Source organism: Pistacia vera, unplaced genomic scaffold, assembly GCF_008641045.1.
Source record: "Pistacia vera cultivar Batoury unplaced genomic scaffold, PisVer_v2 Contig679, whole genome shotgun sequence".
Taxonomy (NCBI): domain Eukaryota; kingdom Viridiplantae; phylum Streptophyta; class Magnoliopsida; order Sapindales; family Anacardiaceae; genus Pistacia; species Pistacia vera.
The window spans coordinates 367,388-390,826 of record NW_022196533.1 but is presented as its reverse complement, the minus strand read 5'-3'; the positions used below and the strand labels follow the sequence as shown (position 1 = coordinate 390,826).

The 23,439-nt window shown below is 32.6% G+C and overlaps 4 protein-coding genes across 11 annotated transcripts; 2 read left to right on the top strand and 2 right to left on the bottom strand.

The window, feature by feature from the left end:
- Positions 1-317: 317 nt before the first annotated feature.
- LOC116113441 (protein MAINTENANCE OF MERISTEMS-like) lies at positions 318-2,736 on the top strand. Its single transcript, XM_031399598.1, has 4 exons — positions 318-980; positions 1,075-1,233; positions 1,343-2,005; positions 2,228-2,736. Exons 1-3 carry the CDS (start codon positions 318-320, stop codon positions 1,961-1,963), a joined length of 1,443 nt encoding a protein of 480 aa, XP_031255458.1. The 3' UTR covers positions 1,964-2,005; positions 2,228-2,736.
- Positions 2,737-2,800: 64 nt separating this feature from the next.
- Positions 2,801-4,464, top strand: LOC116113440. Its single transcript, XM_031399597.1, has 7 exons — positions 2,801-3,015; positions 3,111-3,299; positions 3,570-3,674; positions 3,763-3,820; positions 3,916-4,011; positions 4,103-4,186; positions 4,368-4,464. Exons 1-6 carry the CDS (start codon positions 2,801-2,803, stop codon positions 4,184-4,186), a joined length of 747 nt encoding a protein of 248 aa, XP_031255457.1. The 3' UTR covers positions 4,368-4,464.
- Positions 4,465-5,460: 996 nt separating this feature from the next.
- On the bottom strand, positions 5,461-7,689 carry LOC116113462. Of its 2 annotated transcripts, none has more exons than XM_031399623.1 (4): positions 6,580-7,689; positions 6,258-6,480; positions 6,074-6,169; positions 5,461-5,943 (listed from the first exon to the last, which is right to left on the bottom strand). In XM_031399623.1, the coding sequence occupies exons 2-4, from the start codon at positions 6,432-6,434 to the stop codon at positions 5,713-5,715; spliced, it is 504 nt and encodes a 167-aa protein (XP_031255483.1). In that variant the 5' UTR covers positions 6,435-6,480; positions 6,580-7,689; the 3' UTR covers positions 5,461-5,712. The 2 variants fall into 2 exon arrangements, with proteins under 2 accessions (XP_031255483.1, XP_031255484.1); XM_031399624.1 differs by having other exon boundaries at positions 6,258-6,434; positions 6,648-7,689.
- Positions 7,690-7,972: 283 nt separating this feature from the next.
- LOC116113456 (probable disease resistance protein At4g27220) lies at positions 7,973-23,228 on the bottom strand. Of its 7 annotated transcripts, none has more exons than XM_031399614.1 (19): positions 22,473-23,228; positions 21,738-22,062; positions 18,091-19,424; positions 17,275-17,718; positions 15,870-16,565; positions 15,014-15,475; positions 13,821-14,513; positions 12,705-13,503; positions 12,260-12,359; positions 11,805-12,014; positions 11,307-11,722; positions 11,096-11,224; positions 10,879-10,989; positions 10,460-10,512; positions 9,335-9,512; positions 8,948-9,054; positions 8,701-8,800; positions 8,453-8,537; positions 7,973-8,299 (listed from the first exon to the last, which is right to left on the bottom strand). In XM_031399614.1, exons 1-9 carry the CDS (start codon positions 23,139-23,141, stop codon positions 12,307-12,309), a joined length of 5,475 nt encoding a protein of 1,824 aa, XP_031255474.1. In that variant the 5' UTR covers positions 23,142-23,228; the 3' UTR covers positions 7,973-8,299; positions 8,453-8,537; positions 8,701-8,800; positions 8,948-9,054; positions 9,335-9,512; positions 10,460-10,512; positions 10,879-10,989; positions 11,096-11,224; positions 11,307-11,722; positions 11,805-12,014; positions 12,260-12,306. The 7 variants fall into 7 exon arrangements, with proteins under 7 accessions (XP_031255474.1, XP_031255471.1, XP_031255477.1 ...); XM_031399611.1 differs by having other exon boundaries at positions 10,886-10,989; XM_031399617.1 differs by having other exon boundaries at positions 10,886-10,989; positions 12,705-12,813.
- Positions 23,229-23,439: the final 211 nt, after the last annotated feature.

Sequence of the window (23,439 nt, the reverse complement as noted above, 5' to 3'; positions counted from 1 at the left end):
TACGACGATAACGACGACCTGTTACGACGACGAAGAACGAACGACGATAACGACACTGGCGACGACAACGAACACGATAACGACGAACGGCGAACGCATCTCTTAATCACTCCCCGTCTCAGAACGACGTTAACGAACTGAGTTGCAAGATTTTCGAGTTCACAAAAGGTGCGTTTCTTTTTGTTTTAATTGGATTTTTTTTAATGATAGTGGTGCATTGTCTCTAATTATATTAATGTATCTTGTTGGTTTTGAATCTCTTGATTCGTTTTGGTGGTTGGTTTGAACTTCGCTGAAAGTTTTACTCATCTCTATAGATGGCTGCTGATCGTGATGTTAGTCTTTCTGGAGGCACTGATCATATGGAACTGCTAAAGGATTGGAGATTGGATGATAGAGTGAAGTCTTTTCTTTGTAATTCTAGAATTTATAAGTATATTAGCGAATTAGATGCTGTTAGGGTAGATACAAAATTAGTTTCATTTCTTTGTAATTCCTATGAGGATGGCCATTTTCATATAGGTAATCATAGGTTATATTTAGGATTACAAGATATTTTTTATCTAACTGGACTACCCATTGATGGGAAACCAGTTATATCAAATTCACAAGATATAGATGGGCTGTGTGAGAGGCTTTTAGGAAGAATCCCACCGAAGAAAAATGTTGTAAAATCTGGGTATGTGGGACTGAAATGGTTGAAGGAGGAGTTTGAAGAGGTTAATGTCCCAGCTGATAGCCCTGACATTCACAGATATGTCAGGGCTTATTTGTTGTTTGTCTTAGGTTGTGTAGTTTTTCCCGGGCTGCCGAGACATCAAGTACCAGGAGATTATCTTCATCTCTTCGACGATCTTTCTGCCATTGATGATTTTGCATGGGGGTCAGCCATGTTGGCTCACCTCCATGTAGCTTTGAAGAGGGTGAGAGACAAAAATAGCAAGGGGAAAAACTTATCAGCTAGCTGTTTTATACTCCAGGTAAGGGTTAATGTTACCGTTTAATACTGCATAATTGTTAAGTATACTGTGCATTCTCTATCATAATATTTTTATGTTTTTCATTGTTTAATAGATTTTTGCTTTGGAGCACCTTCCAAAGCTGGTTACTTCATATTTTGGTGGTGACTTCGAGTTGCCAAAAGCTATACCGCTTGCTGGGGGTTGGTCAAAACTTCTGGCACGCTATTCTAGAAACAACAATAAGAAGTTTAATATGGCGGAAGCAGATGAGGTTTGAATTCTTTCATTCTTTCAAGCTTCAAGTTGTTATGTTTATGCTTTGTATTTTTTATTAATATTTTTGTTTGTTGATCAACTCTCTCTCTCTCTTCACTGTGCAGATTTCATTGACGCCGTACAACCGAGTCTTGATTTCTGATCCTAACTTCTTGGATCAATTTAAGTTGTGCGGCGGTCGTTTCTATTCGATCTGCTTAGATCGAATATGGTTTTATAGCTATGAGGATTGTGCTGATCAGTTGGGTCTCCCTCCTGTGGATAATCCCTTGCCGAAGATGGATGTTGGCACGCTACCAAAGTGTAGGAAGGGAGAGCAGAGAGATTGGGAAAAGTATTATGAAGGATATGTAGCACATTGGAACGATAGGCAGTCCACATGTGTCGATCTATCCCTGCCTGCTATTGTAGAGGATGAAATGGAGTTTATGCCTTCTCCTGGTATCTTCACAGGGGTTTCTCCTTCCTCTGCATTAGTAGCGGATGGAGCGGATCAGCCTCTTCAAGAGCACACAACAGAAATGCCTTCTCCAGTGATTGAAGAGGGGCCATCTTTGCCTTCTTCCCATATCCTCCCAGGAGGCGACTCTGTGCTGGCAGTGGATCAGCCTCCTCAAAAATACCAAACAAAAAGGCGGTTGAGAAAATGGTGCCGAAAGAAATATTATACCTTTATGGTGAAACCAAAGCGATCGAGGCACCCAGTGTTAAACTTGTTTCTGTAGAACAGAACTTTCAACCGAAGAATTCAAAGCAATGAGACTGAGGTATAAACTTCACATAAGCTTTTTATTTCTTCCTCAATAATACACACAACAATTTGGGCTGCTGGTTTTCTAAATTGGATTTAGTTGTTGCTTTTCCATGAACTTGTGGCTGCAACTTGGTTTAACGGATTTAGTTGCTGTGTGTGCTTTTGTGTTAGGGTGATGGGGTGTATACTTGATTTTGAATTCTGAAATAGGGCTGTGTGTGCTTTTGTGTTATAGCGATTGGGTGTATACTTTATTGGCGGGATGTCTACCTGTACAACGACTTCGCTGTTTATGATAACATCAAGGATAAAGCTGAGCTAACCATATACTGTGAGAACAATGGCAGTGGAAGTAATGGCGAGAGACACGGATTATGGGGCTAACCATTTTCACTTTTTCTCTTCATAACACCTTTTTAAACATCTCTTTCTGCAGGTGCCATGGAGGCTTGTATAAAAAAATAAAAATGTAGAATGTTGAAATGTACTTGTTCAGGGGCCAGTATCCTCTTCATTTCCTACAAAAATTCAGGGAATACATAGATATATGTTTCCTCTATGGGAAAAATAGTTGGAAATTCAAGATCTTAAGACCATTTGTCCCTGTTCAGCTGTTGTAAAAAAGTATGTACATCTTGCTGCAAGAAGAGAATGGGGTGTGTCTCATGTCAATAAATTTTGCAGCCACCATTTCTCTCAAATAATTTTACCTTATCCAATTTAAAAATTACTCATCTGAATTATATTCTATCAGGATAGTGGTATCTTTGTTTACCCTACAGTTCGAGGTCCTCCACCGAAACTAAAAATGGATGCAGCTGCATTTGAAGTTGATATGGCCAAGGCTTTTAGCTTGCTTGCCATTGCTGGAGNAAATATTCTACCCGAAGGGCAAGCAGTTTATGTACAAACAGATGGGAACTTGTTCGGGTATGAAAGCTATACCTTTGTACTAAAAGAGGATTTTAAAAGAATTCTTAATATGAAAGAGTTGACAGCATCAGCCGTAACCGTTTATATAATGTGAGTTGTTTGCTATATTATTGATTATGATTTAATTTTCTTTGGGTGTTATGTTGCACATGACTATTATTTTCGTATTTTTTGAATTGGGACAGGGCTTTATATGAGAGGCTGAAGGGCAATCATGGTAATAATAGTGGATTTGATTTTATGAGCCCCAGCTCACTGTCAATAGCAGGCAATATTGATGCCACGCAAACAAGACCAGCACGGGAAAAATTGCTTGCCAATCGGTTGGCTATGGTTAAGAAGGAAAATTTAATTATAGTGCCATACAACCCAGGGTTAGTAATTTATTGATTTCTTACCTTTATTCTTGTTTGAATAATAATTTTTTAGATTTAAAAACAATGTCTATCCTAATTTGTTAATTGCGATCAAATGATTTTAGTAGGTTGTTATTTGGTTATGATAATCTACTGTGACTCAAATATACTGTCTTCATGCTTCTTTCTTATTTCGTTTTTGTTTTAGGCTAATTAACTCTTGCTGTGTAATTATTCTTTTGCTTCTTTATGGTTGTCGTATTGGGTGCTTATCAGATTTCTTAACAGGTTTCATTGGGTTCTTGTTGCCATTGACATGAAGACTTTAACGGTGTACTATCTTGACTCCTTAAGGAATGATATTGCAACGGATTTAAAAGAAGTAGTGCAAAAGTTAGTAATTCTACTTTTGTCATTTTTAATGCTCTATATAATATCAAATACTGCGTGTTAATTTCAGAAGTTGTTTTAACTTTCACAGTGGCATTATTATTCATTCCGCCGATGAGGTCTCTAATATCACATGGCAACAAGTATTGGTGCGTACAATTGTTATTATCAATAGCCATTAATTTTCCATTGTAATATTGTTTTACCTTTGAATAATGCTTACTTCTAAATTAATTTTGTGTAGGCACCAATTCAACCGGGCGCCTATGAGTGTGGCTATTACATCATGGCATACATGAAGGATATAGTTGAGAATGGCCTGACATCACTAAAAAACAATGTAAGTTTTCTTTTTTCTTTGCACTTTTGAATTATAATAAGATATAGCTGATATAGTTTGTTGATAAGACTTATTGTGTTTACTTTTATAGTTCATGGGGAAAGAAAGATATACAGAAGCAGAGATAGTTGAAATCAGACGAGAATGGGCAATGTATATATCAAAATGTTTTTAGGTATTTTTGTTTTAGTGATGTCAGAGGCCATTGAAGGCAAAAACTAGGTACCAAATTTGTAATATATTGAATTGATTACTTTTCATTTGTTATAGTTGTAAACTTTATATTATTGTTCAATTTTGTTTACTCAGAGCAACAGTAATATAAGTAAACAGAAATATATTTTAGGATTGGTTTGACTTTCTATCATTGAGACAAAAAGTTATACTGCCTTTTGATGTTATAAACAAGAATACAATCCGGGTGTTCTTATTTTGCTGGGGTTTTACTGATTATGGAGTTGGCTTTTTCGGGTGTTCTTATTTTGCTGTTATAGCCTGGGCTGAAAATGCACTTCCTTCTTTTTTCTTTGCATGGAAAGTTCTTTGTGCTTGCTGTGTGTTGGAAGAGGCATCTGTTTATTAGCTGAGGATGGTTATGGTGTTGGCCATGATCTCTTTATGTGGGAAGGAAATTGCAATTTTAGGTGTTTCTTGTGATGTTTTTTTTACTTTTCCCAGTGGAGCTACGTTGCCTATGTTAAAACAATAATATTACGTGTTGTAAATGTAAAGCATAGTACGGCATAGTACGGGTACGATACGTATGTTACGGGTACCAAATATAATTTTAACAATGATTATAGTACGGGTACGATACGTATGGTACGGGTACCAAATGTAATTTTAACAATGGTTAGTAAGATCCGTGAGTACGCATAGCATTACTCATATTTTCTCAAAAAAAGCTATCGGAACTAGAACTGAAACCTAATGTTTAATTAGTACAATACTTAATTAGGAACTGAAACCCTTATAACTTTGACATTTTATGCATTTAAAAAAGCCAAAAAATTGGGCAATCTTGTCTTTACTTTGTAAAAATTTAAATAAATATATAATTATATATAATCCAAATCAAAGTGTATCGGTATGTGAAGTTTTTAATTATAAAAATTTGATATAAGGGCCAAAGCCCAAAATTGATTTAGGATTTGAAGCCCAAAAGGAAATTGACAAATTGGTGGCATCGGAATTAACAAATATTGATCATGAATGTCGTTATTATTCAAATAAAATCCAAATCAATCAACACTAAATAAGGCAATCTTGTAGGATCCAATCTCATCCAAAGAGAATCCTCACACAGGATTATAAAGTCTTCACAATATACCACCGCTGTGTCCATGAAATATTTTTCTTGAGTTCTAGTTAATTCTTTACCTTACTATAATTTATTGTAGACATTTTGGTCATATTGTATCATACTGAATGAGATGTCAAATGGTTTCATTTGTCTGTTTATCAAGGCAAGTATTACCATTCTCTATTAAAATCTAGCTTCCAAGGAGCATAGATTGTCAAAAACTAAAACAAAACAAAATATACAAATCTTAGAAGACTAAATTCCATTGAAGCAAGAGTACATAATCCTTTAGAAAACCATTAATTTGGTATTATAACATACATTAGACTTATAGCATTCTGTTTGGATTATTCTTGCCCAAATACATATTTTACTGCTTTGGTGGTTGAAGCTAATTTCTATCCCGATTTTAGATTGTTAATACCATTCAATGTATCTTCAAGCATCTTAGCTCTCTCATCACAAACATCCCTTTGTTGTGTAACTGTTTGGACCTCTGCCTCCAGAGCTTTGCATCTCTCTGCTAGAGCTAGAATAATGGTTGATGATGAGCTAGAACTACTCATGCCTAGCCCACCGTTACACTTTTTCTCTCTCATATCCTCAACATAAGTCACATCACCACAATCCTAATGATTAACAGTAAAAGTGAATCAAATTCAATCATGCAAGAAAAAAACCAAAAATATTGTTAATAATATAATTAATATCCGCATAATTTGATTCTCATTCCCTCTTACAAATGATAATAATGCTTACTGTACAAAAATAGTAGTGCTTCCCAATGGTCTCCCTTTTATTTGAAACCATGAGTTTCTGCTTCTTTCCGCAAGATTCACAAGGAAGGATGAGTTTCTTCACATAAAGATGAAAAATTGTCAATCTTATATATTTAGCCTATAAGCATATTGTGACAAGAAAGAGAATGAAGAATGAGTCTTACTCCTTCCAACCAATTTCTTTCTTCTATAAATGCTTCAAAAGTAGAGACAGCATCATGAGTTGAAAGGAAAGAACAATGCACAGCATTTGAAACTCCTTGAACTTGAGATTTGCATTCATCCCAACTTTTATATATGCCAGGCTCAACCCCAACATAAACTACATAAAGTTTATTCATTTGCACCAAAAAAAAAGAAAAAATGAGATTGAATAGGCGCAATAAAATAAGGGAAAGAAAAAACAAACCTAGCGTAACACCCCATATTTTTTTTTGGTATAGAAGACTTATTGTGTTTACTTTTATAGTTCAAGAGGGGTAAAACTTTGAGAACAGATTACATATTATTGTTCTCCAATTTAATTTAGACAACTTGGTTTTGATAGAACAAACCTCACAATAATCATTGAAATACTAGTATTTCCATAAGAAGTTTAAGCCTGGAGCCTCAATTCATGTTTGTTTGCGTCACCACAACTAGAAAATCACAAAGCTAGCCACCAGAGTCGCTGACCTCACAGGCCAAATACATATAGCAAACACTATCCCACAAGTTCACTTCTAACTAACCAAAAGCAACAAAAGAAACACCTAATAATAGTATAAAGCTTCTACCTTGGCAAAAGTATAGCCAAAATCACCACATTTCAAGTGTCAACAATCAATAGTTTAAAAAATGGATTAATTCCAGAAGCTGCAGAGCCAAGTTGTTAACATTAGAAGACAGTGAGGTAATTTGAATAACAACCTTCATATATTTACTAAACTCATGATAAACAACTACTACATAGTCAAATACTGCTAAATACATGCTAATTTACAAGTTAATTCATCTGCTATCTCAAATTAGAGTTAGCTTTAAGCAGTACAGATTATTGTTTCCAACTTTAATGTTAAATGCTTCAGCAATTGATCACAACTTTGTTGCTGAAGAAGTTGCATTAGATGTTTAAAGGATCTCGACGGATAATATAGAGCGATCAAGGTGTGGGTAACATTGAAGTTGACTATGTAGTAGTTGCCAACGAAAATAACTCACAAACTTGATTTCAATCTTTAACAGTTTCCAGCAAAATATCACACAATTTAACAAGGGATGGGTGTCTGAAATTTAAAGCCTATGCCGTTTGCACTACCTAATATTTGGAAAGATAAAGCCAACAAACTGATAACCTACACTGAATCATCATTTCCTAATCATCAAAGCAAAGAAATGCATATAATCTAAAACATAGTTTTTAGAATTATGATAATACCCATAGTGAGTCTTTGCGTTAACTGGAAAATCAATTTCAAACTCATATTTTCCTACTGTCTTTTCAAGTAAATAGCATCTGAGAACTGAATAATATTAGTAACACTTAAGAACTCCCCTTCACCATATATCTAGACTGACAAAGATACTAAAAGATCATCAATTTTTAAATAGCATGATTTATAAAACTTAAAAGAAATAATTCTTATAGAATATGAACTTTGTTTTAATTTTTTTAGTTTATTTGTTTTACATTAATTTTGGAATTGAATAAATTAATAAATATTAAGAAGATATTTTTAATAATCCTTTATTTTCAAGAAAATATTAATAAATGCTATAATTACAAAGTCAGGTGTTAGGCTGACTCATGCTTTAGGCCCACATTTGCAATAAGCAAACAAAAGGCAATTGCAAAGAGCCCATAAAAAAAGATTAAATTAAAGGAATTAAAAACGTGAAAAAGAATTAGAACTTGCATTACTGAAAATGAAGAAGATGAAAGATGGCCCTTTAATCATCTCACTTAACATAAGGAACATGAGCTGCAAAGAAACTTAATGTGAAAGAGTCGCTGCAAAGTAATGCCTTAACCAATATACGAAAATGAAATTGAATTTAGTTTCTTAAGATTTGAGACGTTTTTTGATTTCTGAAAGTGCATTCCAGGATGCTCGACTCATGAAGATGAACTTCGTAAACTACAGGCTTCCAACTCAGGTTTCTCAGAACACTTATCCACAGTAAATTACTACTTTCTGAGCAATAATATCAATACTTCCCCTGTCACCTGTTGAAACAAACAGAACCTAAACTTAGCACACGATGTCGATTGATAAATTAACTGAAAATAAATAAAGGATATATGGTTAGGAATCTATTCTGGAAAAGTAGAAGTTGAACACTCAGTAGTCAATTCACAAACTTGCAGTTTCTTAATAACCTTTAGAGATTTGTCAAGATTTCCTGAGAGAGCCCTCAAAAGGGAAGTCTTCCCACAACTTAGGGAATCAAGCAGAAGAGTTATCCTGAAATAATAAAAGAGGAGACAATGAGGTAAATAGAAATACAGGAATTAGCAAGAAAGTATTATTTAACTTCTAGAATCACACTCCAAAGGAAAATGAGTTAAAAACAGAATTATATATTATACAATTGACAAAAGTATCCTAAGGAATGAAATCAATTAACCTTTTGGACTGATATGGCTCCATGGTTGTGAATGAGTCCAGCAGGTTTACAGATTACATCTACAATGTAGTCTCCGATATCTTTTAGTGTTGCCAGCAACCTGTAGAAAGACATATCCCAATCAAAAGAAGATTTGTACAAAACGCTTATTTCCCAAGTCATAGTGGAGGAAGAGCAGAGATAAAGAATAGATACAATAGCAGAAATAGAGAAAATATCAAAACCAAAACTTAATGGAAAGTGATACCTGGTATGTGTTCCTTGCTTCAAGCAGTAGCCAAGAAACAAGCTTTCAATTTGATTTTCTTAGTGATTGAGGATAATGAAGTCAACATTTACACATAGCAAGATTTCCTAGTGACATTTAAAAAATGAAATGAGATGTTTTTGTAGACAAAGATAAAACTAAATATGTTGTATAAAGAAGCAAATATATCATCATATCATTATCAGCAACTCAATTGTTTACTAGGAGATGGAAGAAAATTTAAATTGATGTTATTGGAGAATGAAAGTCTAAGAGCATGCACAATAACTAATTGAAAAAATACAACAAAATTTCAGTTGTTGGGTTTTGGCCAAAGAGGCATGAAAATTATCCATGCTATCCCTTAAAGACTTATGAAAAACTAACTTTAGTAAAGCCTATCATTCGAAGTTCAGCATAGCCTCTATTCGATTTCAAAAAGCTTCCTGTGGCTGAATGAGCTAAGAATCTCTGTGGCAATTGCCATATTGGGCAATGTCATAAACCAGTTATGTTTTCTCTCCCAAGGTAAGTAGGCTGCATTTGTCAGGATCAAGTACAATTCCTAAAAGCAACAAATCAATATATTAGCGGCCAAAGTTTGAACTTCAGACACCTATGAGCACATATAGTAAAGTTGAGCATTGGCTAAATAATGTTTGTTCAAAAGAATCCATATAGGACAAAGGTGATAAAGTTCAAAAATCTCAACTACAAACTTCAATTAGTGACTGATGGCATGCAAGAAACATAAAAAAGTAGCAACCAGAACCCCAAAGACTTATACTAGGATGGCTAAGAGATAAGCATATTAATTGATTTACATATTTCTTCTGAATAACGCACTTGCAGCGTATTCAAGCACACCATTGGTCCATTTTAACATTCTCACAATCATGTGTACCTTACGTTATGATTTTCTCACTTCTACCCTTCATACTTTTATCTATTGTACTCTATTAATTTTTAAACAATTTTTACCATAGCTCCTTATTGCCACTGTTGAGACTTATGACCAAAATGAAGAAACCAGCAACACAAAATTACTTGTTGGCAATAATCCAAAATTTATAATCATGCCATTGCTCCCCTCCAACATCTTCGCCCCCACTACATTCAGTAGTCAATTCAAAAACTTGCAGTTTCTTAATAACCAAAAACTCTGCTTTGCTAGTCATGGTCAGCCTCACCCAATCATAAATTCATACAGTAGTTAATTCCAACAGTTAATGAAGATCCCTAAACTTTAATGTTACATACCCTAAAGGGTTTCACTTTCACTACCACTACACATCAAAGCACCAAACCATGCAGAACCCAAACCACCAAAAACACTTTAAAACAGTTGTACATTGTATATGAATATAAGATCACCATGTAACACGCATTTCCATTTCTAGCTTTTTGAACCACAAAGGCGTTGACCGAAATGAACAAAAAAAAAAAAAAAAAAAAAAAAAAAAGCTTTAAAAAGGAATAAGACTACAAGAGAAAGACAAGCTTTAAACATACATTGAGTCCCTGGCCGAATGCCTCTCCTCTGCTTGGCTCATAACTGCCTAAACCTAAAAACCCAACAAAAACAAGACTTTTATAAGTTGAGGTATCCATCATTATATCAACGAGTCTTATATATGAATAGTCTTAAAACCAAGTCCATCAAAATCATCTAATCATTAAGTGAATAGTCTCACGAGTTTCAATCATGCAACCTTAACATTACTCGTACTTAGCCAAACCCAACGCACATATGCTTAAAATTCTACAGTTATCAATTTCAAAACCACCAGCTACGTTTTCTACTTATTGGTATAATTATTTTTATAGCAAATTATTAGAACTTACAATATATTCCAAAGCAAATTACTAAAAATATAAACAATTTCAATACACTATCAAATTATACTTGCACAAGTTGAAATACAATTTACACCGTACCAGATTTCTTTCCGGATAAATATATTCAGGAGCCATTCAATGTATTTGCACTTCATGATCCTTGCTGAACGTCTCCTAAATCGGGTACTACCTTTCGCACGACCCTGCAAGTAATATAGCAACGAAACACAAAACTCATACTTTCAAACAACATTTCAATTAAATCATGTTTTAAAACTACAGCTTCATATATGATCACATTGTGTTCACCTATCGCCTAGAGCCCAGACAAATGTGACGCCGATTTTCAACTTCTAATGCTTGAAGCGTAACCGACATCATTTGGCACTAATTTCGCCGATCGTTGCGACAGGTTGAGGAACAAATTGACAATCACATCTGCAAAATTAAAAAATTAACAAATATTAATACATATGTTGTATTAGTTTTAATAATAAGTATTTGAAACGATGAAAATGACCTAAATTGTCGGGGGTTGAACTAGTGGGACCGTCAACAATTTTAAATGAGTTATGGAGAACAGAAGGGAGAGGACGCGCGTGGTCGATACGACTCGTTTGTAATTGACTGTAAACTGAAGCCACACAGTCGGATACTTGAGAGGACTTGACTGTAGCTGGATATCGCCGTTAGGCACCAAGGAAAGAGACCTAACTCTGTTGTAGAGCGCCTGATATCACCATCATTAGTTTTTCTTAATATAAATTTATAGGATTGGATACTATCACTAAAGTCCCTCATATGGTTAAATCATTTTGTTTGGTCTCAAATGTGACGCCGATTTTCAACTTCTAATGCTTGAAGCGTAACCGACATCATTTGGCACTAATTTCGCCGATCGTTGCGACAGGTTGAGGAACAAATTGACAATCACATCTGCAAAATTAAAAAATTAACAAATATTAATACATATGTTGTATTAGTTTTAATAATAAGTATTTGAAACGATGAAAATGACCTAAATTGTCGGGGGTTGAACTAGTGGGACCGTCAACAATTTTAAATGAGTTATGGAGAACAGAAGGGAGAGGACGCGCGTGGTCGATACGACTCGTTTGTAATTGACTGTAAACTGAAGCCACACAGTCGGATACTTGAGAGGACTTGACTGTAGCTAGATATCGCCGTTAGGCACCAAGGAAAGAGACCTAACCCTGTTGTAGAGCGCCTGATATCACCATCATTAGTTTTTTTTAATATAAATTTATAGGATTGGATACTATCACTAAAGTCCCTCATATGTCATATGGTTAAATCATTTTAATTTGGTCTCAAATGTTTAATCAATATCATATTTAACCTTATAATTTCTTAAATCTATATAATCAATTGAATTTCCGAAGACAACTTATATATATTCTTTTGAATTATGTTTAAGAAGAAATGTCAACTCATCTAATACCACATACTTACCACATGACTTTGTTGTGTGTTGATGAACATTACAGTTTTCTATCTAACTAAAACTCTGAATCTTCTTCTTCTGGAAATCTTTCATAGATTTTTGAACAATCTGTAATCATAAAGAACAACACATTAGTAGTAAAAGAAAAACCTGTAGAGAATGCTATTTTCAGACTCTAAATAGATCATAGTTTATCAATTAAACAAGAAAATGAGGAATTTTCTCAACAACTACTCTAATATATGCTTCAAAAGCACGTATAAATTAACTTTAAGGAAACATAAATTGTAATATTATATTGCAGCTTCTCTGTATATATTTGATAGTCTATAATTGACCCATAGAGGATTTTAATTAAAGACAAAATCTATAATAAAGACAATAGAGGATTGACTAGTATTAATTCAATGAAGGAGAACGAAGAAGTCTACAGTTAAGTAAATGAATACTTACCATTTTGTAATTGTTGTATGATCATATTAATGTCACTCTCCGAACAATCTCTCTCGTTCAACTCTTGTAACTTTGGCATGCTTAAGCCTCCTCCAAAGAAAGTCTTCATCTTGGAGCATCGACTCACATATAAGCTTTTCAATAATGGGAAATTGAAAAAGTAATTCCCAAAGCAGAAACATGTAAGACTTTCTAAATTATACAATTTCAAATTCTTTAGTTTCTCAAAAACAATATCACCTTTCTCTGTATCTCCCTCGTTTGATAATACTTCTATCATCATTTCACATCTTTCTATTGACAAGTATTCTAGTCGCACTAGACTTTTGGCTGTTGAGGATGACATTAAGTTTTGCATTCCATTGCAATAGGTTACAGTCAAAGTCCTTAGATTTTCAAAAGATGCTAAAGATGGCAACAGAGTAGTCAAATTGTGACAATATTGCACCTTCAAAAAATCAAGATCTTGAAGAATTGAGTTCAATCGGGAGCTTTGTTTCCAAATACACTTTAAATTAGAGAGTGCCCAAAATTCTAAACTTTTTAATTTTGTGAGTACTCCAATGTGTTCATTATCCTCTTCGAATGAGAATATCTCTTCGTATGAACTGACTTTCAATATGAGTTTTTCAAGCCTGTTAAATTTCTGAAGGATTTGAATTGGAATGTTTGCATATTCATCCTTGATCAATTGAAGAGTTTTTACTTTGCCAAAGTTCTCTTGAAACTCTCCTTGCCAAATCGACTTGATATCCCTTCCACTTAATGTTAATGTCAATTTCTTCAAATTGGAATCAACCTAAAGAAAAATAATGTCAATCAAATTAAAATTAATATTTCCACTTAATGTTAATAATTTTTTATATATTTAATAGGAAGCAAGGAGAAAAATAAAATATGATGAAGTATTAATGGTTGTTAGAAATAATCTTATAAAATAGTGTAGTTTTTGAAATTTCTTAAAAAAAATATAGACGGAGTTTGTTGTATCCTAGTAGTGAAGTGAGGTGTCTAAGTGTGTGTTGGCCACTAGTTCAACAATAATGCTGAGCCTATACAAAAACTAACTTTAAATTAAAAAATAAATATTTAAATTAATAAATTGAATACATATACCTTTTTTTTGTGTTCTTGTTGTATTGTTGTATTAAGCTCAATCCCCCCATTCTCTAAATCCTTCTCCTCCCATTCATATGTGATTTTGGATAACTTTGGTGTGCTTGAGATTCCTTGAGAGAAAGTTTTCATATTGGGGCATTCTTCTATAATTAACTCTTCAAAAGATGGGAAATTGAAAGAGTAATTCCCAGAGCAAAAGCAGGTGAGACTTTCTAAACGTATAAGTGACAACTTCTTCAAATTTTCAAAAACAATTTCAGTTGTTGTTTCATCTCCCTCATTTTCTACTATTTCTATCATCATTCCACAATATCCTATGCTCAATTCTCTCAACTGCACCAAGCTTCTTGTTGTTGAAGGTATTATTAACTTCATCAACCATTCGCAACAACTTACATTCAAAACTTTAAGATTTTGGAAAGAAGCTGAGGATGGCATTAGACTCGTCAATCTATTACACCAAATTACATGTAGAACTTCAAGATTTGGAAGATCAGATAGGCACTTAATTTCTTTGTATTCATCACATATATCTAGTCGAAGCTCTTTCGTATTTTCAAATCTTTGAAGGAGTCCAAGTGGAAAATTTGCTGATTTATCATTGGAGATTTTAAGGGCTTTAGATTGACTCTGCCATTTAATCTCTCTGTTGGTATTCTTTAATTCCATTTTCTCCAAATTAGAGTTGATCTGCATATTCATCAAAACAAAATCAAATTAGTTGAGTCCAAGTGGAATATTTGGTGAGTTATCGCTAGAGATTTTAAGAGCTTTTGATTGACTCATCCATCTAATTTCTATGTAATCATTATTGCTTAATTCAAATACCTCCAAATCTGGGTTGATCTATAAGATCCATTAAAACAAATGATTGCTTAATTATTTGTTATTAAGAGTTGATTTAGAATTTGACTCCAAACTGGCCCATCCTAACTATAAGTTGGACTTCAGACATTTTTTATTTATACCAATTTAGTTGAAGCTCTTCTAGATTTTCAAATCTATGAAGGAGTTCAAATGGAATATTTGTTGACTTATTATATTCAATCTCAAAAGTTTTAGATCCATTTAATCTATCTCAAGTTATTATTTAATCTCAATTCCTCCAAATCAGAATTGATCTACACACCTTATTATTTTTAAGTTAATTTTCTTTCTCAATAAACAATGAAATAATTAAAGACTCATACCTTATCATTCAAGAATAGGGATTTTGGCTCTGAAAAATGAGGTTCACACTCCTCGTTATTTTCTTGGAAGCTCAGATATTTTGAAGTCATGAATTTGGCACAATCTTTCAACACCAACTCTTGTAACATTGGCCATTCAAAAGTATGATAGAAAGCTTTAAATTCTGGTAGATTTTCAAGGACCAATGAGGTTACATGCGGAAAGACAAAATTGTCATCTTTATTTGCTCCTTCTTCTTTTGCAACAATCTCCTCTAGAACCTTACAATTATGTATCTTTAGGTGTTGGAGTTGGTGGAGGCTTCTGGCAATGGAAGATGGAAATGCATAATTTATGTTTCCACAACTCGACAAAATCAAGTGTGTCAAATTTTGATAGAAGGAATTTGGATGTTGGTTATAGCAAATTTCTGTAGAATTGATATCTTGGAATGCCTTGTACTTCAAATCAACGGAAATGTCCTGCAATAAAAGTTAATAGTTGTTTCAATATAAAGTAATTAAAAAAATAATAATTATTGTTTCTAATGGATTTGAAAAATGTGTCTTTTTGTAACTCTTAATAATTTTTGAAAGCCTAGGCCCAAACTAAACAAATAATAATATCAAGTTGCATTCTCCATCTTGCTTTATAGAGCTAATGCCATCCCCTAATTTGTAGCCGCTTATTCAACTTGGGTCAATGCTTAAAATTGTCTTCTTGTGATTTAGTGTTATACACTTGTATTAATAAACTAATAAAACTTGCTTCATCCTACTGTTATTGTAATCTTGTAGCTAAAACATTATATTATTAAAATATATCAAAAAAATGTAAAAGTAAGTAAATATTCAAACAAATTACTTGAATACATACCTGTTTTCTGCACGCTCCTTGTATGGTTTTATTAAGATCATTCCCCTCATTCTTTACTTCCATTTTCTCCCACGTCCATGAATCCTTAGCCAAGCTCTCATAATTGATTTTGTGTAACTTTGGTGTACTTAAGATTCCTTGAGAGAAAGTCTTCATATTGGGGCATTCTCTTATAATTATCTCTTCCAAAGATGGGAAATTGAAAGAGTAATTCCCAGAACAGAAGCATGTGAGACTTTCTAGGCTTCTAAGAGACAACTTCTTCAAATTATCAAAAACAATTCTAATACTCGTTGTTGCATCTCTTTCTCCCTCATTTTCTATTATTTCAATTAGCATTCCACAAGATTCTATGCTCATTTCTCTCAACTGCACCAAGTTTCTAGCTGTTGAAGGTGTTATTAACTTCATCAACTCTCTGCACCAACTTACCTTAAGAACTTTAAGATTTTGGAAAGAAGTTGAGGATGGGCCTAGAGTGATTTGCATCTGTTTCTCATCCTTTCCACATGAGAATATTTCTTTGTATCCACACGACTCTAGTTGAAGCTCTTTCAAATTTTCAAATATCTGAAGGAGTCCAAGTGGAATATTTGTTGACTTATCACATTTGATCTCAAGAGTTTTAGATTTACTCTGCCAACTAATCCATCTCAACTTATTATTTAATTCCAATTTCTCCAAATCAGAGTTGATCTACATATCAATTGAAATAAAATATAATTAGTTTTTTATTTTCTTAAAAGAAAAGTTTAATTGTTGGCTCAAAATTCACAGGTCAAACACAAATTACAAAGGCATTGTTTTTTTTTTTTTTTTTTTTTTTAAATCTAACTGTTTTTTATAATTCAACTACAATATATTTTAAAACTAGTAAATTACATTTTATTATTATTTTAAACTTCAAATAAATATTAAATTTACAATAAAAAACTATTTTTTGAAAACTACTAATTAAACATAATATTTTTAAAAAAATTAATTAAATTAATTCCAATATATTATATAATTAATTAAACACTTTTTTTTCTGGCATGTATAGAAAAAAGGTATCCATTTTTGTCATTCTCCCTTTTATTATATGGGTATTTATGTCTTATATTTTTTCCCTTAAATTTAATAGGAATAAATGAAGTTTTGTATTTCTTTTTTGGATATTTTAAAACTTGTTTCTATTTCCTTATAGTTTTACAAAAAGTTGTCTTCCAATTGATGATAATCTAATATAAAATTATATTTATGATTTCTATAAACATTTGATGATTTCTAGAATTATTTTTCTAAATTTTTGTTAAAAGAGAGAGAGAGAGTGTTAAGAATCACATTATTAATTTCTAATTTATATAATGTATTAAAGAATTTTTTTTTTTTTTTTTCAATAAAGAAGTAAATAAGAGACTTGTACCTTATTATCCAACCAAATGAATTTTGGCTCAGAATTATGGAGTGAATTTTCATGGAAGCCGAGATATTTTGAAGTGAATTTTTCACATTCCTCCACCACCAACCTTTTTAACATCGGCAATTCCCAAGTATCTATTCCATGATAGAAAGTTGTAAGTTTTGGTAAATTTTCAAGTGTCAAAAAGGTTACCTGCGGAAAGGCAAAATTATTTGCTCCTTCTGCTTCTGCAACAATCTCCTCTAAAACCTCACAATCCCTTATCTCAAGGTGTTGCAGAGTCTGGAGGCTTTTGGCTATGCTAAATGAAAACACATATTTTATTTTTCTACATCTCTTCAAGTTCAAGTGTGTCAAGGAAGACATGAATGTTGGAGGTTGGCTATCCCAAATCTTTCGAGAACTAGTAACTTTCAGTTCCAAGGCCATCAAATTGGAGAAAATAACCTGAAGTCAAAGATAATTGATGTTTCAATATTTACTCATATGAAAAAACTAAAAAAAGTAATAATTGATAATTATGGATTAATTATAGTTGACATGCCATCGGAATTAACGATCTGTCTTTTGTCTCTCTAATAATTTTCAACATGAAAACAAGCATGAATTAATGAAATCAATTTGACAGAAAATACAAAGTATAGTTATTGAAGAGAAGTACTTAGTAATGAAAATTAACCGAAAATTTAAATCACAAGGAAAAAAAAGGCAAAAAGGGAAGAACAAATAATTCAATATCACAATTATGTGTTAACAAATGAGAATAAGCATAAGAAAAGATAAGAATATATAAGTGCAAGAGGTTAATGTCAACCAAACCTTTTCGTTAAAAATTGGCTTGAGATTGTTATCATCATCGGAAAATTCGACCAACCGTAAGAGTTCAACATTCTTGAGAATTCGCAATTCTTCTAAAGAAATGGTAGAATCATAATTAAATTCCAATATTCTTGAAAATTCGTAATTGGGCCAATCATAAAAGTTCCACCGTTCATTTCTTATTGATATGTTGTACCTTTTAAGCTCTCTGTAAAAGAAGCCTTGAGGCAAAACTATGTCATTTGTAACATCTAATGTTAAAGTGGTCAATTGAGTCAAGTGCTTCAACTCCTTTAGTACTTCAACCTTCCACTGAATACAACATCCCTTTATATACAATTCTTCTAGTTGGGATAGTTTTGGTATCAGATTTGGTGCAATAACTTTTAATTGCCTACAATCGCTTAGATCTAATAACCTTATCTGAGTCAATTGACCAAATTCTGAAGGCAACTCTTTAATATTAGAATATTGCAAACTAAGGACTTTTAGTTGCTTTAGGTTTCTGATAATAGCAACATCTTCAATTTTGCTATGATCTAAACACAATGTTTGAAGGTTTGTCAAAAGATCAAGTGACGATGGCAATGATGATTGTTGCATTCCAAATAAATTTAAAACTTTGAGCTTTGGCATCACTGTGAAAAAGTCCTCAGGGATTTCGTAAGAAGAAGCCCACGTATTAGTCATATAGAAATACTCAAGATTTGGACAATCCAGATCTTTAGGCCAAAGCTGACTAATAATGGTACTATTACCAGGTAAGGAGATTTTTGTGCATTTCTTGAGTTTATCTTTATTCTTCCATTCCCTTTCAATGTCATTTCTCCTTGTAAAAACATGGTGGTCTGTATATGCAATTGTTACGGCAACAGCACGGATGGCATCATGCATAGCAAATTGTCCGCTTTCGAAACTGTCAAGTAACAAACAAGAGTCTTTGAGCTCGCGTACCAATTTATCTAGTCTATCTCTTGCATCTTCCATTGTCAAATTAGCTCCTTCAAGTATATCCAAACCCACAACATGTCTGAACAAGTCTGAAATGGAAGTATTATTTTTCATTAGACTAGAAATTAAAAAAGTTTTCTTGAGCTCATCATCTCTTAAATATGTGTAACTCAAGGCGATCTTCACATATTCCTTTTCCAGTAATCCTATGAACTTTGTCGGTGAAGGCGCCTTTAATTCTCGCAAGGCAACTTTCCAATCAGATGGACTACTCTTGTTCTTTAATGCTTTTGCTATTGTACAAATGACAATAGGCAAACCACCACATTCTTTGCATACATCTTGTGGCAAAGAATTCAATCCACGTGTTTGAATTACACCACCTGCATAGGAAGTTAGGATTATACTAATTGCATTTCCAGATATTATCTTATTGGACTATTTTATAAATAAAACCATCAACTTTTCTGTTTTTTAAATATTTTAAGTAATACTCCTCATTGTTATTTTTCTTTCCACTCTTCATTCTAAAATCATAGAAATACATTTGTCTTATCAAGAGCTCTAAAACAATATTAATAGAAAAGAAAAATAAGCTGATGAGAAATAAGGAAATGTAAAATGAAGCTGCCAAGTCAATTCTCATTATTGTGAACTTAAAATAACTTCATCTAAGAGCTATAATTAACTAACGGCATCTAATAAAAGTAATTCAAATATTAAGAATTAATTTAAAGCATGCATCTTAATGAATATACTTTAAATTTCATGTTCGTCATTTTAAAAAGAAGTGTAACAAATTTCAAAATAGAAGATTGAAGATGTGTAAATAGAAATAGAAATTAAGAGGATCTAAGGTGTAACAACATCTTAAAAGCAAAACAGTGTCATTTATTAGTACACGAAATTTGTATATTCAAGTTTAAAAATTTACACTATTAAATTTATATTATGTTGTATTGTAACTATAGAAAAATTTAAAATATTATATGGTTGTGTAATATATATAGAAAAAAAAATACTGTTGTTAGATTTAAAAAAATAAAAATAAAAAACAGATTAAATATAAATGAGTTGCACTCAAAAAATAAAATAAGATTTAATATTTGGAATTACCTTTCCAGCCCATTTATATTTTAAAGAAAAGGGGCAATTAAGTCTTTCCCTTTCATGCCATGTTTTTCAAGGGCAAAGATGGGACTCCATTGCTATATCATTGTCAGGTGTCAAAAGTTATGATGGCTAACCGATGACTAATGTCAAGGGCTTTTTTATTTATAATATCACAGGGGGGTATTTGTAATCTTAGGGAACAAAAAAATCCAAAAAAAAATTCAAAGGCAAAATATTACAAAATAAAATATTAGAAAAAATTAAAAAGTTCCTGGCCAAACCGCGCCCAGCAGCCCCAACCCCTTGGCAAGCCGCAACCAAATCCCAACCCCAAAGAGTGTAGGTGATTTTTATGATAACCTTTATCTTTTTCTTTCACTTTTTTTTCCTCAAATTTCTTAAAAAAAAAAAAAAAAAATATATATATATATATATATATATAATGTTGGTGTGATGATTGGAAATTCGCGGATTATGGCTGCTTTTGGTGATGGTGGGTTTGAAAAGTGGCAGCAGTGATGTCGTGTGTTCGGAAGGTGGTTGTGATTTTTAAAGAGATGGTAGTGAAGAGGCAGTGGTGATGTTTTGGTTACAGAAGGTTGTAAGAGATGGTAGTGGATTGGGGTGGTTGACAGTGGTAGCGAAAGACATATTGTCTTGTGGTCACAGCCCGTGGGTTGTGAAGGCACAATTGCGGCGGCCTGTTTGAGTGTTTGTTGAAGACGGGATAATTGGCTTTTTTATTATTTTTATAATATAAATTATCACATTATAAAAAAAAAAAAAAAAAAAAATACTCTTATCCTTTTTATATTAACATAACGATTGTTAATCGATAAAGGACCTAACCTTTACTTTCTAATCTTACTGGACCAAATGTTACTTTCGCTAAACCTCAGGACCAAAGATGGGTTAGAAAGTCAGTTTGAACAAAATCTCAATAGCATGTAATTAGAAAATAACCCTAAGTTAGAATTGTTTCAGCATATGGAAATTAAACATAGAAATTTGATTTTCACAATATTTAATTAGAGAATAAATAAAAGTTATGTCTAAGGAATTTTCAAAAAAAAAAAATTAGATTTCTTGTTTTTAATGTGATGCTATATAGATGCCCTAAGCCACCACTATTATTCTATCAATTGAATAATTATATAGATTTTGAAAAATATTTCATGTTATTACTTCTTTTAACTCTTTATTTATTCACATTAAACCATTATTTACTAGAAGAGACAAGACTATTTTATGAGTTATTTATTTTTAGGTGAACAATTTAGACAAGGAAATCAAAGATAGAAAGTTGATGTTTAGAATAGAATATGAATATATTATTATAAAATAAATAAAATATATTTCAATGGAAATGTTGACAAAATAATTAAATTGAATTAATAATTATTAATGTGATCTTAGAGGGAAAAGGCAATTCCTTGCCCTTAAACTGGGCATGGTTTTATGTCAAGAATAGAAGCCAAATTAAACTTTAAAGTTTGAAATGTGTTCGTGTTTAAAATTTACTTTAATCTTTTATTTATTCACACCAAACCATAGCAAATAATTGAAAAAAAAAAAAGAATTACCTGCCATCTTCATGAACAGATTCCAAGCTTCTTCTTCTTGTAAAATACTCATCCCGAAATTTTTTTGGGAATCCATCTTCTGCAACACATCTAAGTTTCTTGTTGTTAGCAGTAGTTTACATCCCCCATGATCCATTTTAGAAGGAATGCCCATAGTCTTGAGATCAAGATCTTCCCAAACATTGTCTAAAATTAAAAGGATCTTCTTACCGCTCTTCAATCTCTCATATAACTTACTTGCTCTTTCACTCTCGTTATTGAATTTTAGGCCTAACTTATCTGCAATTTCTGTTTGAACCTTTTTTACATCCAAAGTTTCTGTTACCTTTAAGACGAGAAATATTATAGTTAGGTCAAGAACAATATATTAAAGAAATTACTCTATATATATGTGTGCTGTGTTGTTTTAAGGTATTCATCTGCCTTATATAAGAAGTAAGAAGCAAACCTTAACAAATAAACTGAACTAAAATATATAAAATTACAAATAAAATAAGGAAAATACGGATGTCTTCATTAATTTAAAAATGAAAAAACAATGTTTTATTGAGTGTTTATTTCTCCTTAATTATTAACGTAAACATTCATTGCATCCTTATATATATAGATGTGTAAAGTCTAATTAATTTCACTCAAATAAAATTAATCATATAAATCATTTATACTAATAATTATCACTCTAAATATATAATTAAGATAAAACAACATTCTTAATATAACAAAATGAAACATTACCTCTACAAAAACAATCTCCTCAAAGAGCTTATCCTTCTCGGCTTGTCTCCCAACTTCCTGCACAAGAGTGGTCTTCCCAAGACCACCCATCCCATAAACACCCATCATGTAGATATTCTCATCATTTAATGCACCCCATACATCCTTCACAGTGGAGTTTCTCGATTCAAAAGCCAAATAATCTTCATTAGATCTAAGCCATATCTCCTTGTGAATAGTAGGATAGGAAACTTTATCTTCTTGCGGCAGGAATCGATGAATATTCTTATCTAGGAGTTGACTGATATCATCCTGCTTTAATTTGAATGCTTTCTTGCTACGTTTGTAGCGGATGATCCAGTTGGGGCACAATCCCTTGAAACATCGAGGGTTGTTTTCTTTCTCTTCAATCAACTTCTCTGCTTCAGTAATGGTATTGTTCGCTTTACTCTGCCAGTCCTTAACACTCTGTTTGATCTCTTCCACGTTTCTTTCAGCAGCAACCACGTTAACCTGCACTTCTTCACTTGTATTCTTCAGGTTCTTAACTCCATCTTGGAGATTGTCAATGTTCTTCTTGTAGTTGTACAAGTACTTAAACGGACGCCCAATCGGAGCAGCCAAGCACTTGACAACATCCAGAACAAAACTCCCGGCACCCGCGATACTCCCAATAAGTTCTACAGCCATTTTAAACCTTTTTTTTCTCCTTCAATTCTTCAAGTTTGAAAAATATAAAAATAAAATAAAACAGAGATAATAACAGGTGTAAACTCAAATAACCCTCCACAACAGCACTTAAGTTCGTTCCCCCCTTTTTCAACACTTTTTAAAAAAAAAAACAAAACTGAAAACACAAAGACAGCAAAGTCACAGATCTTTAAACGACTTCAAACAGGACAAGTGGGGTGGCAACTTCCCCCTTGCAAACAACCCAAACAAACAAAAACAAAAAAGGTCAAAAACGATAACGCAACACCCCACAGTT